Genomic DNA, 14,262 nt, shown 5'->3' on the forward strand with positions numbered 1-14,262 from the left:
GGGAGGCCTAGAAGCTACTGGTGGCCAGATGCATTTTATAGGCAAATGAACAAAAAGTGCCATCTTTTTTTTAAAGTGCTATCTTGATGCTTTTCTAAACATGGATTTGAAGGCTTCTAACCAGTCTACCCTGCCCACCCTCACCCCTCGCTTTTTCAGCATACCCCTTCACCATTGCACCAAATGCAGGGTGGTGGGAGCTGTTCAGATGGGGTGCAGGCTATAGGGGGCTACGTCGTCTGTAGAGAACTTTAAAATAATAAAACCAAGCAAAAGTCTGTCTGACTTTTATTATTACCAGGCACTGGCAGTTCTGAACAATGTTCCAGGTACTCCTCCCGGCCAGGACTGATTGCTCCCACCCTCTGCCCTTCCCCCGCATGCCACTACCATCACCCAGGGATTTGAAGATTCTTGGGTGCAGGCTTGGGCACCAGTAGACATTTCAAAAATTCTTAATCAACAACTAGCTGTTCTGATAAATTAAGCTATGCTAATATGCTAATGAGAGGCTATAGGGCTTCCTGCCCCCCTACCTCCAGCACACTCATTATGAACCCACCCTACATTCCCAAATAATTAAGAGGCCCCTCGAAGATGGCACCCCTTCTTTTGTTGGTTAACGCAGCGCTGGTATTTCCAGCTACTTAGGAGAGAATTGCAAAAGCAGAGTGTTACAAACTGAATGTTTGTGTCCCCCCAAATTCATATAATGAAGCCCCCCCAGTGCAATGATATTAGGAGGTGGGGCCTTAGGGAGGTAATTAGGTCATGAGAGTGGAGCCCTCATGATGGGATTAGTGCCCTTAGAAGAAGAGACTGGAGAGAAATTCTTTCTCTGCCATGTGAGAACACAGTGAGAAAGTGACCGGTCTGCAAGCCAGGTAGAGAGTTCTCACCAGGAACTAAATTGGCCAACACCTTGATCTTGGACTCCCCAGCTTCCAGAACTGTGAGAAATAAATGTTTGTTGTTTAAGTCACCTGGTCTATGATGTTTTGTTATGGTAGCCCAAGCTGACTATGACAGCGTCCTAGTGGGAGGACTAGGAGAAAACTGCTTACTTCACCAATGCATGGGGCCAGCCCTATCTGGGAAGCACTAATGGTTAATGCACATTCCAAGTACTTGATGGGTTGATCTCTCATATTCATTTTTTTCAGGATAATGGCTAAAATTCTGTTTGGGGAATGAATGAATGATTACTCCCCATATATGTCATTGGAGTTTCACTAATGCCACTCTTTCATTCATTTTGGTGAGGTCAGGTCATTTGCTTATTTTTGAAGCTGCAGTTAGGATAGGCTCTATTGAGCTTGACCAAATGAAGAGTCTAGGGTGAATGTAGACAAATATCTGTGGTGCTGTAACATTAAAGTGCCCACTGCCATGTTCAACGAAGTGGAAGGAGAGAGCCCAGGGCTAAGTCCTCAGGAATATAAACTTTGCATGGAAAGTACCACTGAAAAAAGATGGCAGCTCAATATGAGGTACCTGAGGCCCTACTTTTTAAATTGAAGTATAACTTACATATAATAAAATGTACATTCTAAGATATCCAGCTAACCACATTTGTGTACAACCATTTAACCACCTCAGATCCAGCACCTCAAAGGCTCCCTCATGCCTCTTCACAGCCAATACCACTACAGAGGTAGCCAGTATACCATGAGGTCCCCTTTTCATGTTAGTGATTACCAATTGGTTCATTTTACCTCAGAGTGGGATAACTTATCACTAGAGTGGGCACTCAATAAATATTTGTTGGGCTAACCTACAACTGGTTTCTCCCTCAGCTAGTATGTCCCACCTTCCCCTATTTCCAAACTAAATCCTAGCTGTCCATCAATGTGGATCCCAAGTTGGTGGTAGTTGTTTACTCTTGGAGAAAAACCAATTAACACACCTATTTGTTGGTCCCTTTCTCTGTGCAAGGCAATTTATGAGGCACTGTGGAGAGAACCAAAGAAGTACAAATATATATGCCCTCTGGAGCTCTGTGTGTACTTCTCTGCCTTGGAGGTAGCATCTTGGTTTAGAGCACAGACTCTAGAGCCTGAGTTCAAAGCCTGACCCTGCCAGTTACTAACTGAGTGCCTTTGGGCCAGTTATTTAACCTCTCTATACCTCTGTTTTCTCATCTCTAAAATGGGGATGGTGAAAATAACTGCCTCATATGGTTGATATGAAGAAGAAATGAGTTAATATATGTAAAGAATTTAGAGAAGATCCTGGATCATAATAAGCATTACTGAAGTGCTCATTTTGTACCCCCAGGGCTAAAGCCGACCTCTTACTTCAAAACATGTCAAGAACTGAACTGTGTGGTGCAAGATAGGACCTATTTGTAATCTTCACATGGCCTTACTCTAAAATATCTTGCAGCCAACTACAGGTGCAATTTCTGGGCTTGAGAACCAAGCAGCACAAAAATATGCAATGAGCTTAGGCTTTGGAGTCAAACAGACCTAGGGGTGTAGTAAGAACCCAGGCTCCACCACTCACTAGCTATGTGCCCTTGAGCAACTTACTTAACCTCTTTGAGCTTCAGTTCCCTCATCTGTAAATAGGGGAGTAATACATACTTAATAAGCTTATTGTAAGGATTAAATGTGCTAGTCCTGTTTGAAGCACTTGGCACAGAGCCTGGTACAGAGTTAGTGCTCATTAAGTGTTAGTTGCTGTTTTTAGCCCAAGGTTGCTGTGAGAATTAAATGAGATAATAAATACAAGGTGTCTAGCTTGGTGTCTGGCACATAGAAAGAACTAAGTAAATGACACTTCTCTTTCTTTCTCCTCTCCTCTTTCAGCTTGAAAGATTTGATGATTTTTATGTTAGCCAGACTTACATTCAAGGGAGTGAACAAAGCTGGTGTAGTCAGCCACTGCATATCAGAGTCTAAGTGTTTATTAAGACAAAGGGCTGTCACGCAATAACCCAACCATGCCGTTATCAGTCTGCCATCCTTCCTGTTTCTCTAGGCAGCCTTTCCTGATGTCAACTCAACCAGTTAATCTCTCAGTCACTTGACATGTGGCTATATATACACACAAATATGTGTGCATGCATCCTGTGCTGTAAGCATTTACAGTCAAGTTTATCTGAGCACACTGTATGGTCTATGTGAAATACTGAACTATATTCAAGTTGAGGTCCTCACAAAGCAAGGAACATGAAATAGTTCCTTGGAAAATATTTATCCACAATGAAAAGATGTACAGTGCTTTCTTGTACAGTGCTTTACAGTTTTCCATGTGCTTTCACATACATTACCTCATTTGATCCTTAGGACAACCCTGGAGGTAGGTACTGTAGGCATCATTATTATTCCTCTTTCAGAAGAAAAACCTGAGCCTCAAAGAAGCTTGTTGGCCTACTTGCCAGAGGTCACCCAGCTTATTAGTGGTAGAAGAGGACTTGGAACCAGGTTCTTTACTCTGACCCCAAGCACTCTCATAATCATGTATTTAATTTTTTTGGAACTAGATATTTCATACCTAGGATTCAAAATATTGAAATAACCATTGAATGCCACACCATACCACCCTTGTAATTGGTGTAAAGAACAAGACCTCTTTTATAAATAGGGAAATGGAAGGGCCTACAATTACAAAATTGCATTAGAGAGACAGTGGTAGAACAGAGTTGAAACTCTTAGTCTATCATGTGATCTTTTATTCATATGATGGAATATTAAACTCAATTGTATCACTAATATGGAAGAAAATGCAATATTTCTCCCCCCATTCTCTCTCTCTCCTCCCTTCTCTCTCTCCCTCCTTCCCTTCTCCCTCTCTTTCTTCTTTCTTTCACCTCCCTTCTTCCATCCATTCTTTTTTCCCCTCTCCCTTTCTTCTTCTCTCCTTCCCTCCCTGTTCCCTTTTTCTTTCCTTCTTTCTTTCCTTTTTCTTTCTTTCTTTCTTTCTCTTTTCTTTCTCTCTCCTTTCTCTTTTTCTCCCTCTCTCCCAACTTTTCTCTTTCCTTCCTCCCTTCCTTCCTTTCCTTCTTTCTTTGGAAACTAGTTTATTTTCCAAATAATTCTCACCATTTTTGAGCTGGTGAATCCATCGCTTCCTCAGTTCTTCAGTTGGGGAGAAGACATAGAGAGGCCCTTCATCATATACAACCTGGGGCAATGGACACACAGACTTCAGCAGTTAGGAGTCAGAAAAAAAAAAAGACCTTGAAGGAACTAATCTTAAGCTACAACTTTGTATAATGATACTGGAAAACAAAAAAAAGGCAGGATCTTCAGTGAGCCATGGAGCTGGGGTCATGTGAACCATCTGAAGAATTCCTGAACAATTCATATCCAGGGATGTAGGACTTAGAAACTCTTTGCTTTGTGAATACTCCTGGGTCCTCTTGACTTGTATTTCAATTTGTGTGTAAACTTAGTTCATAATCTTCAGCCCTTGGTGGAGTCAAGATTTTTGTTTATCCAATGAAGGATATTTTATGATCTTATTAAACCTTGAGTTTGTATAGAAGATAATTGAAGTAATGATTTATGTAACAAATCTTGATTAGTACAAGTGGATTATACACTTCATCAATATGGAGCAAATTTTTAACTCTTGGCTGATTTTCCCCCCACTGCCTAGTGGCCTCCCCTTGCCAATATTAGCCAAAATAAACCACGTTTGGAACTACATACCTACTTCAAAAAGAGTGAAGTATATATTAAGCATTGTCATCAAATCAGTCAGTAGTTTTTGAACACCACACATGTACAGGGCATTGTGCTAGGTGTTATGGAGATGTACAAAACATATAAGATGTGGTTCCAACCCTCACAGACTTGATAGACATCACAGTGGATTCTAAAGTCAAATGTAAATTAATTTTGAATTATCTGCTATTTACCAGTATCCACTAGCCCAGTCAAACATCAACTTATTGAAAGACAATGGTAGTAAAAACTGTGTCTAAAACACCCCTCCTTCACAGGTTTTGTAAACTTTGTTACAGTCAGGGACATGAGCAAGATCCTTTTACATTTTTCTTTTTGCTTGTTAGTCTTGCTGTGCTCATAAATCCATGACAGAAAGCCCCCTCCCCTGAGACTTTCCACTTCCTTTTCTGGCTTTCACTGTTGCAGAGGCTGCTATATTCATGACATGTGGCCTCAGGGTTCTCAGGACATCATAAGCAAACCAAATCAGAGATTGAATCTGAAGCTCTTGCTCTCTTTTATGGCTTACATTGCATCTGCCAAACAGATGTCTATGTGGCTCTTCAGTTATTCCAGACTAGAATTAAGTTTATACGTAAGTCTAATAAGCCTTCCCTACACCGAACTTCCTAATACTACTCCTTCCCTCCCCTCTTCTGTCTTTTCAACCCACATGACCACCATTAGACAGATAGGCAGAACCAGAAGGAAGTGAAATGCTCACTTAACAAACAGAGCATCTTTCTCAATGCCATTGCCATAGACAAGACACACCATAATAGAGTTAGTGCCATTATGGATTCTCTTTGAGGTGTAGAGACTAAAAGAAACTATGTTTGATTGGAAAAATAGAAAAGCAAACACTCACAGCCCATGCCATCCCTAACGATTATATTACAGGTCCCTTTGTGAGCTAGTGAGAGAAAATACCTTACCTGGAAGGGGTAAGGGAACCTTTCAATAATTGAAATCTGCTCCATTTCACTGCACTCTTCTCCCCTTCTCTGCAGTGACAGAAGAAATCATAGTTATTGGTTGATGCATTGCTCTTTTCTGGATTTCCCTAGGTACTGGGAGTCTTTTGCAGTGGTTCCAGAAGGCTCTCCTGCATGGACAATGCTAATCCTTAGTGATTGCTTCCTATATCCCAGTAGGGAAACATATCCATAGGATCCAGCACATACTCATTCAAAAAAAATCTCAGGTATCTCAAACTATTGAGGAAAGGGAGGTTAATCACTAAATGATGCTGGGACAAACATTTAACCACTAATATTGTCAGAGGTGGGGGGCGGGTGGTTAAGGTAGCTATTTCACACCATACACCAACGTAAATTCTGGATGGATTCAAGAGCTTTATATAAAAAAATGAAACTATGACTAACAGAAAAAAACATAACTGACTATTTACATAATTTTGTGAGAGGCAAGGCCTTTCTAATATAATGCTAAAAGTTAGAACCATTAAGAGAAAGATGAGCTAATTTGATGACATAGACTTTAAAACCCACTATGGTTAAAAAAAACAAGTATAAACAAAATACAAAGATAAATGAAAAACTGGAAAATATTTTCAACATATACTTAAAGTTAACATATCTAGATCTCTTAAAAAGTACTAGGAATAAGGTAAACATTTCAATAGAAAAACTGGCCAAAAAATTAACAGGAATTCACAAATGGAAAAATATAAATGAGCTGTAGATGTATAATTGTCCAACCTTATGAGTAACAAAAAAATTGCAAAATAAGTCAGCAATGAAGTATCATTTTTCTTGGCTTTCAAATTAACAAATATTTAAAATATCTGGCGTTGGAAAGAATGTAGAGGAATAGATACTGCCATACAGAGCTTGTAGGTGTATATGATATTCAAATTCTACTTCTACAAAATGAAATAGAATAAAACTATAAAAATAACCAAAGCATACAGATTTCATAAAGAACAAAATATTACTCCTAGGAAGTTATTATAAAGAAAAGAATAACAAAAGTACATAAAGATGTATGCAAGAATGTTCCTTTCAACATGATTTATGATATCAAATAAATTGGAAACAACTTAAATGTCTAGTAATAGGAGATTGGTTAAACAAATTACAATATATCCATGATAGGGTATACTATACAGTCATTAAAATCATTTTATTAAAGAGTATCTATTGTTATGGGGAAAAGTTTATATTGTTAAATTGAAAATGTAGGTGGCAAAGTAAGATGTGTAGTATAATATGATTCTATGTTTTAAATGTATAACATATATATTAGTGTGAGTGTATGTGTTGTTAATGGAGAAAAACATCTGTAAGTCCATACACGAACATGTTAGTAGTTGTTTTAGCTGAATAATGAGATTATGCATGATTTTATCTTCTTTTTTGTGCTTTTTTTGTATCTTGCAAAGTTTCTATAATAAATACGCATTACTCTTGACGTCAGGAAAAAAATGATATTTAAAACAATCAACTAGGAAATCAGTAGACGTTATGTCCTCGAGAGGCTCTGGGAAATGAGAGAAGAAACAGTGAGCTACTAAAGAATCTCATGACTCAGAGCCCTAGAGTTCTGGCTTTCAGACTAACTCAAGCTTGTAAATCTGATCCTGGTGACCGAGGGAGTAAAACCAATCATCTCTGATCAGTTTGAAAACTTGATGTGATATCATCTTAAGATTGGCGTTACAAGTTTTCCAGATTAAGTGAGTTGTTCTGCATCTGGGGAAAAGACGCTGAGACCCAGCATAACCAATATGTGGCAGAGTGAAGAACATATAAGGGAGCTTTATGTATCCCACACTGCACAGCATCACAGGTTTATTTACAGAGAATTGAAGTGTTCCAAGTTTCTTAACTGCAACCCTCCTGCCCACCCCCCCCCCACCCCATGCCCAGTTCTAACCATGGCCTCTTCTCACCGGAATCTGTCTTTCAGGGGGAGGATTTTTCTCAGGAACCACTGTTTCAACACAGGTGATCTTCTCAACATCTATTGAACCCTTCTTACTGCCTCTTCTCTGAGAAAGAGAATGAGGAAGAAAATGGAGAAAGATTAAGAGCAATTAAGCAACCAGATGATTAGATTTTGCTATCTCATCATTCAACACAGTGAGGTGACACCCACACTCTATATCAGGACCTGTCATTTTGAAAAAACGAACAAACAAACAAAACCCAAACAACTTCCAGATCCATTAACCTAACCTTTTTTGACTACCAGATGGAGGGCAAACACTATAGAAGAGTGGATGACTTTGTGTGCCTTTAACATAAAAAATAAGGAAGCAATTTCCAAGTCTTGGATTTCATTCTCAACAATCATTTAATGAGTGCTCACCAACTGCAAGAATCCATGGTGAGATTTTCCCCATAGCTTCTTAGCACCTTTGAATTTTTGCTCCAGTATGTCTGTAGCTAGTTCTGGGCTAGGAAACATTTTGCTGAGTTTGAAATGTACTTGGGTCCCTTCCACCTACCCCCTCCAACCAAAAAGGATCTACCTCCCCGCAAGGCAGATCTAAGGCCAAGTCCTTAAAACTCAGGTTTCACAGCAGAGAAACTCACCCCACGTTCAAAGTCATACTCATAGTAGGAAAGCTTTTGCACGGTCAAGAGAAAGAGGCGCTTCTTGAAGTTTAAAGGTGATGTTTTCTTTTTCTGCTGGGATCGCTTCAGAAAGATGCTCTCCAATATCACTGCAGCCATAGCTTCTTCTTTCTGGAGCTCACTGGGTGCTGTTGATAATGAAAGTTCTTGAGGACCCAGCACATTGAACCTCATCCCTCCTGGTTCCCCCTCAGCCTAGCCACCTAGTTTCAAATGGAACAGAAACATTCGAAGCTAACAAAGAACCTTCTTACTTTGACGTCCTCCTTCCATAGCCCCCATTTCTGCCAGTTTTCAGGTATAATGGATGCACATCGAAGTGGGGTGATTGATTCTACATCACGAGTTCATATAAACTGGGTTCTTGTATAAGGCAATGGAATGCTCTGGATATCAAGTGGCATGTACCCATGTGCTTGGTAATGTCTAGAGGCAGATCTACACTAACCACCCTTTTATGATACGTGCAGAATCTGTGAACAGTAAAAGTCTCTGTGCAGCTGTTGACCCTTATATCCCCAGAAGGGATAATGCAGGTGCCAGAACTCCACTGAGGCAGATATTGGACTTTCAGTTCCCAGTTTCCTAGACAGTGAGTGTAATTTTTCATACATTTTCCCACTGGGGTCTGTAACCAAGGGGTCTAATAAGGATACGGAGGCTGCACCTGCAGTTATGGACATATACTAACTGCCACCCAACTGATTTTGCCCATCACCCTCTGGCTGAGCTACAAAGGATAGAAGCTTTGTTCTAAAATTGAAAAACAATTTTTGAGAGGTAGTTGTTTTGTTTTGTTTTTGATTTTCCCTTCCTTTTTGCTTAGATTAGTTCTTTCAGACAGCTGATGCAACTGTCTTAATCTTATAGATGCTCTCTCTGATCATTTATGAAAAGTAACTTGTTTAGCCTCTCCAAACTTACAGTACTTCAGAAAGATTCAGTTTAGGTAACTGAAATACAGAAAGGCAAAGAAAGTTACAAAAAGTCACCGTTGGTTTTTTTATTCACACAAAACACGCAGTTATTCACTTAAATGCACTATCTTTTATTACCAACCCAAACCTTCGTTAGAAAGATAAAGTGAAAATATAAATACTGCCACAAAAATAGAGCACTAAAAAAAATACTGAAAAATATCACCAAATCACCAGCCCCTTCTCCCTCAAGTTTTGTTGGAGGTAAGTTTTTTCCTGAAGGGTGTAGGTTGTTTTTTTTTTTTCAAACTAAACTCCTTATGATTTTGGTGGCACCATGGAAGCAGAATAAAGTCAGTAGTTTTTTGTACTTGTCAAGCATAGGTTACTTCTCACACCAGGAAAGCAAGGGAATGGTTTCTTATCGAAGCCTGAGGCTATCCACACCATTATTTTGCTCTTTCCTGTGGTGTAAAATGTTCTATTATTGTACTGAGGAGACAAAAATAGGTTACAGGAACACCAGGGATATTCAGAATGATCACTTTGTTATTTATTCATCATGTGGATGCCACTGTTTTCTGGTGGTAGACTTGTTCAATTTTTTATAAATGATCTTTTGAGAAAATTGGGCAAAGGAGCAAACCTTTCCCTACATCCTCCACACAGCTCTCTTCCCTGACTCCTCGGTTTAAATCGTCTCTCCCAGGAGTGACAAACTGATAAGAGTTTGCAACCAACTAGAGTTCTATGTAGCATTCAGATTCAGCTCAAACCCCAAAAAGATTTCTTTTAACATTAAGGTTTTTCATTTACTCAGAAGTAGTGGTAACCAAGTAATAATAGTCTATTCTCAGGAACTGCCAACTCATCGAGATCCCTGTACTAATATCACATTTGTTCCCATGGTGAATTCCAATTAAGTACCTATTCACAACCAAAGACTCAACTTAGAGAAGACAAAATAATACCCTAAAGAAATTGAGTAGCATGACCAGTAAATTGGATCAGAAGCATCCGAACAAACCACGTCCAGTTGTTCCTCTTTTAGCTGAGTAAAGCACACCCATCATTTTACCTTTAGTTTTGTTGCAAGCTCTTGGTGGATACACTCCCTGTTCAGACCCAGCATCTGCTTCAGTCTTGGCCTCTGCTCTTGTTTCCTATAAGACAGGTCCTTCTGGAAGCTGCCTCTGTTCTTTTTCTTTTTTAGAACAAATCCAGTTTGTACAGGAGGAAGCCTTCCTCTCTTTTAAGTGTCTGTGTTGGGGTAGGGTTTAGTGCTGGTCTAAGTATGAGGAAGTAAGTAAGCCTCTCACTAGCCATCGCCCCTCTGAGCATGGGGTGAAATGGCCTCTACTTCTAGATCATTGAGCTGGAGGACTGCTGGGATTTCCATGGCCTGGTTGCTCCCTCTTTGATTGCTTTCCCCCACTCCTTGTGATCCACTCCAGGCACACACAGCCTGAAAATGTGGTAGTTCTTCCTGAGTCACCATTAGTCCATCCACCACTAATGTGAAAGGAGAGGCATCTGCTTTTATGTCTTCCTGAAGGTTGGTGTGTAATGGACACTCTGCTTTAGAGGATAGTTGCAGCTTCTTTGGGTACTTATTGTGAAAGGTCCTAATTTTTTTCTAACAATTTCAGCAGCCCACAGAGTCAATTTGACCACAAAAGATGCACAGTGAGGGCTGACCCTGCACCTCACTCAAGTGGTGGGGTTGGGGGTGGAAACGGAAGTGACATGAATATTACACACACACACACACACACACACTTCACATAGAGAAAGAAAGAGGAGGAGAAAAAAGAATAGAAAGACACACACAGAGCTCTTCATTTAAAATATAAAGTTCCAGTGTTATAATGTTCTCTTTATTAAACTACAAATGCAAAGATTTTCACACGGCCACCTTTTGCCTCGCAGCTCTTTATGGAGCAGTAGAATTCCAAAAGAGAATGCTTAGTAGTAAGAGTTCAGCCACTTTACAAACTGTGCTATGCCAAGGAATTAATGTAAATAGCACTTGTAGAATCGGTAAACTAAACCACCTTTGGTTCCTATCTTTGCTCATGCTAAGATAAAACACTATTAGGGGGACTTCCCTGGTGGTGCAGTGGTTAAGAATCTGCCTGCCAATGCAGGGGACACAGGTTCGAGCCCTGGTCTGGGAAGATCCCACATGCCGTGGAGCAACTAAGCCCGTGCGCCACAACTACAGAGCCTGCGAGCCACAACTACTGAGCCCGCATGCCACAACTACTGAAGCCTGTGCGCCTAGAGCCCATGCTTTACAACAAGGGAAGCCACCACAATGAGAAGCCCATGTACCGCAACAAAGAGTAGCCCCCGCTCACCACAACTAAAGAAAGCCCGCGTGCATCAACAAAGACCGAACACAGCCATAAATAAATAAATTTATTTTTTTTAAATTGGCTATTATTAAAAAAACAAAACTAAACTAAACACTATTAGGGACAACACCAGAGAAAAAGACACAGCCTGTCTATGACTGGGAAGGGTCCAGGAGAAGCTAGTTAGAAATAGTCAGTCATGGTTCAAATAACTATTAAGCCAAAATATCCAATAAGCTGCGTTTTGTGTTTATTTCTCCTTTAAAGCATTACTTAATTGTCCAGCAAGATTCTAGCCATTCCCTTTTCTCCCCAGGGGAATTGAAGGGAACTCATGCTTCTCCCAGTGCAGTCCATCCATCAGACATTTTACACACATTCTTTCATTTATTCCTCAAGGCAAACAGATGAGGAAAATGAGACTCATGTAGGTTATGTGACTGGCCCAACCTTATCCATTTGTGACTCCACACCCTTGTTGTTTCTGTTGTACCTCATTGCCTCCCAGAGGGATTTTTTTTTTTGCCTTCAAGGAAGTGTGATGCCATCCACCTCAGCACCCTGTTATTCCCCATGGCTATCAGCAAAGAGCACTGGGGACAGACCCCTCTCCATCTTCTAAGAACATTTGGCAAAGGAGGAAATGGTGGTTAAGTACAGGGGATAAGTAAGAGAGAATTCAGGATCCAGGGGCACTTTCCTCTGCAATATTCCTCTAGGCTAGAAAGGATGATATGTCCCTCTTAACTGACAACAGTACTTTTTCCCACAAAGGATTCTTCTCAGTTCCGCCAAGGTTTTCTTACATTTTCCTTTAAATCCTCTATAAGGAGATCTTGTTTAACTGGTCGATTTCTAGAGTTGCCAGCTGTTTTTTCCTTCAGGATTTTTCGTTGTTAATGGGATGAAAGCACAGGGTTTAGGCAGAACACCAACTCTTTATTCTAGGGTTGTTATTGCTTACTGTGAATATAAAAGTTTGCTTGAATGTACTGTCTTTTATATTGTGAAATATTGCAAATAGGCAGAAAGTAAAGAGAATAACATTACACTCATGTGCTCACCACTTAGCTCTATAGAATCCTAACATTGTGCCATTTTGTTTCTGGTGTTTTGTTAGAAATGAAATACTATCCATACAGTGAAAACACCCTTGTGTACTCTTCCACAATCTTAGTTCCCTGCCTCCATAGAGGTTACCAATATCTGGAATTTGGCATTTATCATTCCTAGGCATGTTTTTATATAATTACTGCATATGTAAGTATCCAAAAAAGACATTTAGTATTGGTTTACATGTTTCACATTTTAATATAAGTGTTACATAGTCTTCAGCAACTTACTTTTTTTCTCGATGTAATGTTTTATGATTTATATATCTTGGCACCTCTAGTTCATACATTTTAATTCATTTTGATATGTATCAGTATTCTATATGATGAATACATCACAATTTATTTATCCATTCTCCTACTGATGGTTATTTAGGTTGTTTGTTTTCAATTATAAATAATGCTACCATGAACAATCTTGTACATGTGGTCATAGTTTTCCACTCTCAGAATGAATTCTCAGTTACTTAGACAACGTGGCAAACCCAGGTCCTGCTTATGTGTTGGACTATGCACTTCATGTAATCCCTTGTTCCTTTTTTAGTCCCATCTTCCTGAGGCTTTACTATGAAATCTGGTAGACTTATCAATGGTCTCTCATTAGAGTAGAGTATAACTGATAGGCCTACTAAAAATCTCTTCTCAAGCCCAAGAAGCATCTCTCAGGTTTTGATTGAGATTTTGATTGAGAATTCCCCAGTCTTGGAACCAGAAGAGAAGTCGTCATTAAAATATCGTACCCATAGCAACAAAGAGCCATAATTACTCTTGCTAAGTTCCCAAGAAGCTCTGTTCAAGCCCTAGTGAAAGCTAATTATTTCATGATATGTTTCAGGGTCAGTGCTACAGGTGACCAAATTTGTGGTGAAGACTTCCAGCAAAATCAGTTTTCTGGCTGCTGGCTAACCAGGGAAATTCTCATCTACTGTAATCATTTCTAAGAGGTCTCGGTGCTCTGGTCTTCTTCGGCATTTCATGTTGTTAACATTTTACAGTTTTCTTCTGTGGCTTTGGAAACTTCTGGGTCTGTCATCTCTTCTGCCCTGCACTAGAGACAATAGATTCTGGCCAAGTAATGATGAAAGGAGAGCCAGATAGCGAATCTGCAAGTTTACACTGAGCATCAGGTTGGTGGTAATACTTTCAGCATTGCTCCTCTGCTCTGAGGGTGACTGCTGGGTTGTTCGTCTTTCACTCTGGACTTGTGTGACCCTTTGGCCTTCTTTTTCAATTTAGTTTTTGTTTTCCCTGGTTTAAACATTTTATTTTTTCTGTCAATATCACAATAACACATGTTCATTATAGAAAATGTTTTAAGTACAGGGATATTAAAAAGAAAACATCAATTATAAGCTCATTATCCAGAGACATTAATATTTAGGCATATTTCCTTCCATTCTTTTTCTCTGCATTTTTCTGACTATATTTGAGATCATATTGCACATACTATTTGTAGTTTGCTTATTTTTCTTAACATTATCTGTCTAAGTATCCATCTATCTATCCATCCATCCATCCACCCAACACATATTGTCCTCAAAATATCTAAAGTTCTTGTTTAACGTTACTCCTGATTATTTTCCCATGATATTAGGATC

The 14,262-nt window shown here is 39.6% G+C and overlaps 1 protein-coding gene across 1 annotated transcript in view; it reads right to left on the reverse strand.

Annotated features, from left to right (window-relative positions):
* Positions 1-14,262, reverse strand: part of BTK (Bruton tyrosine kinase) — a 28,873-nt gene that overhangs the window by 12,022 nt on the left and 2,589 nt on the right. The window contains exons 2-5 of the mRNA XM_007181439.3: positions 8,237-8,406; positions 7,591-7,689; positions 5,612-5,680; positions 4,047-4,128 (exon numbers count right to left, since the gene is read on the reverse strand). Of these exons, the coding sequence (XP_007181501.2) occupies positions 4,047-4,128; positions 5,612-5,680; positions 7,591-7,689; positions 8,237-8,377 (391 nt within the window). The 5' untranslated portion in view covers positions 8,378-8,406. The remainder of the gene's footprint in view (positions 1-4,046; positions 4,129-5,611; positions 5,681-7,590; positions 7,690-8,236; positions 8,407-14,262) is intronic.

Source organism: Balaenoptera acutorostrata, chromosome X (genome assembly GCF_949987535.1).
Source record: "Balaenoptera acutorostrata chromosome X, mBalAcu1.1, whole genome shotgun sequence".
NCBI classification, from domain to species: Eukaryota; Metazoa; Chordata; class Mammalia; order Artiodactyla; family Balaenopteridae; genus Balaenoptera; species Balaenoptera acutorostrata.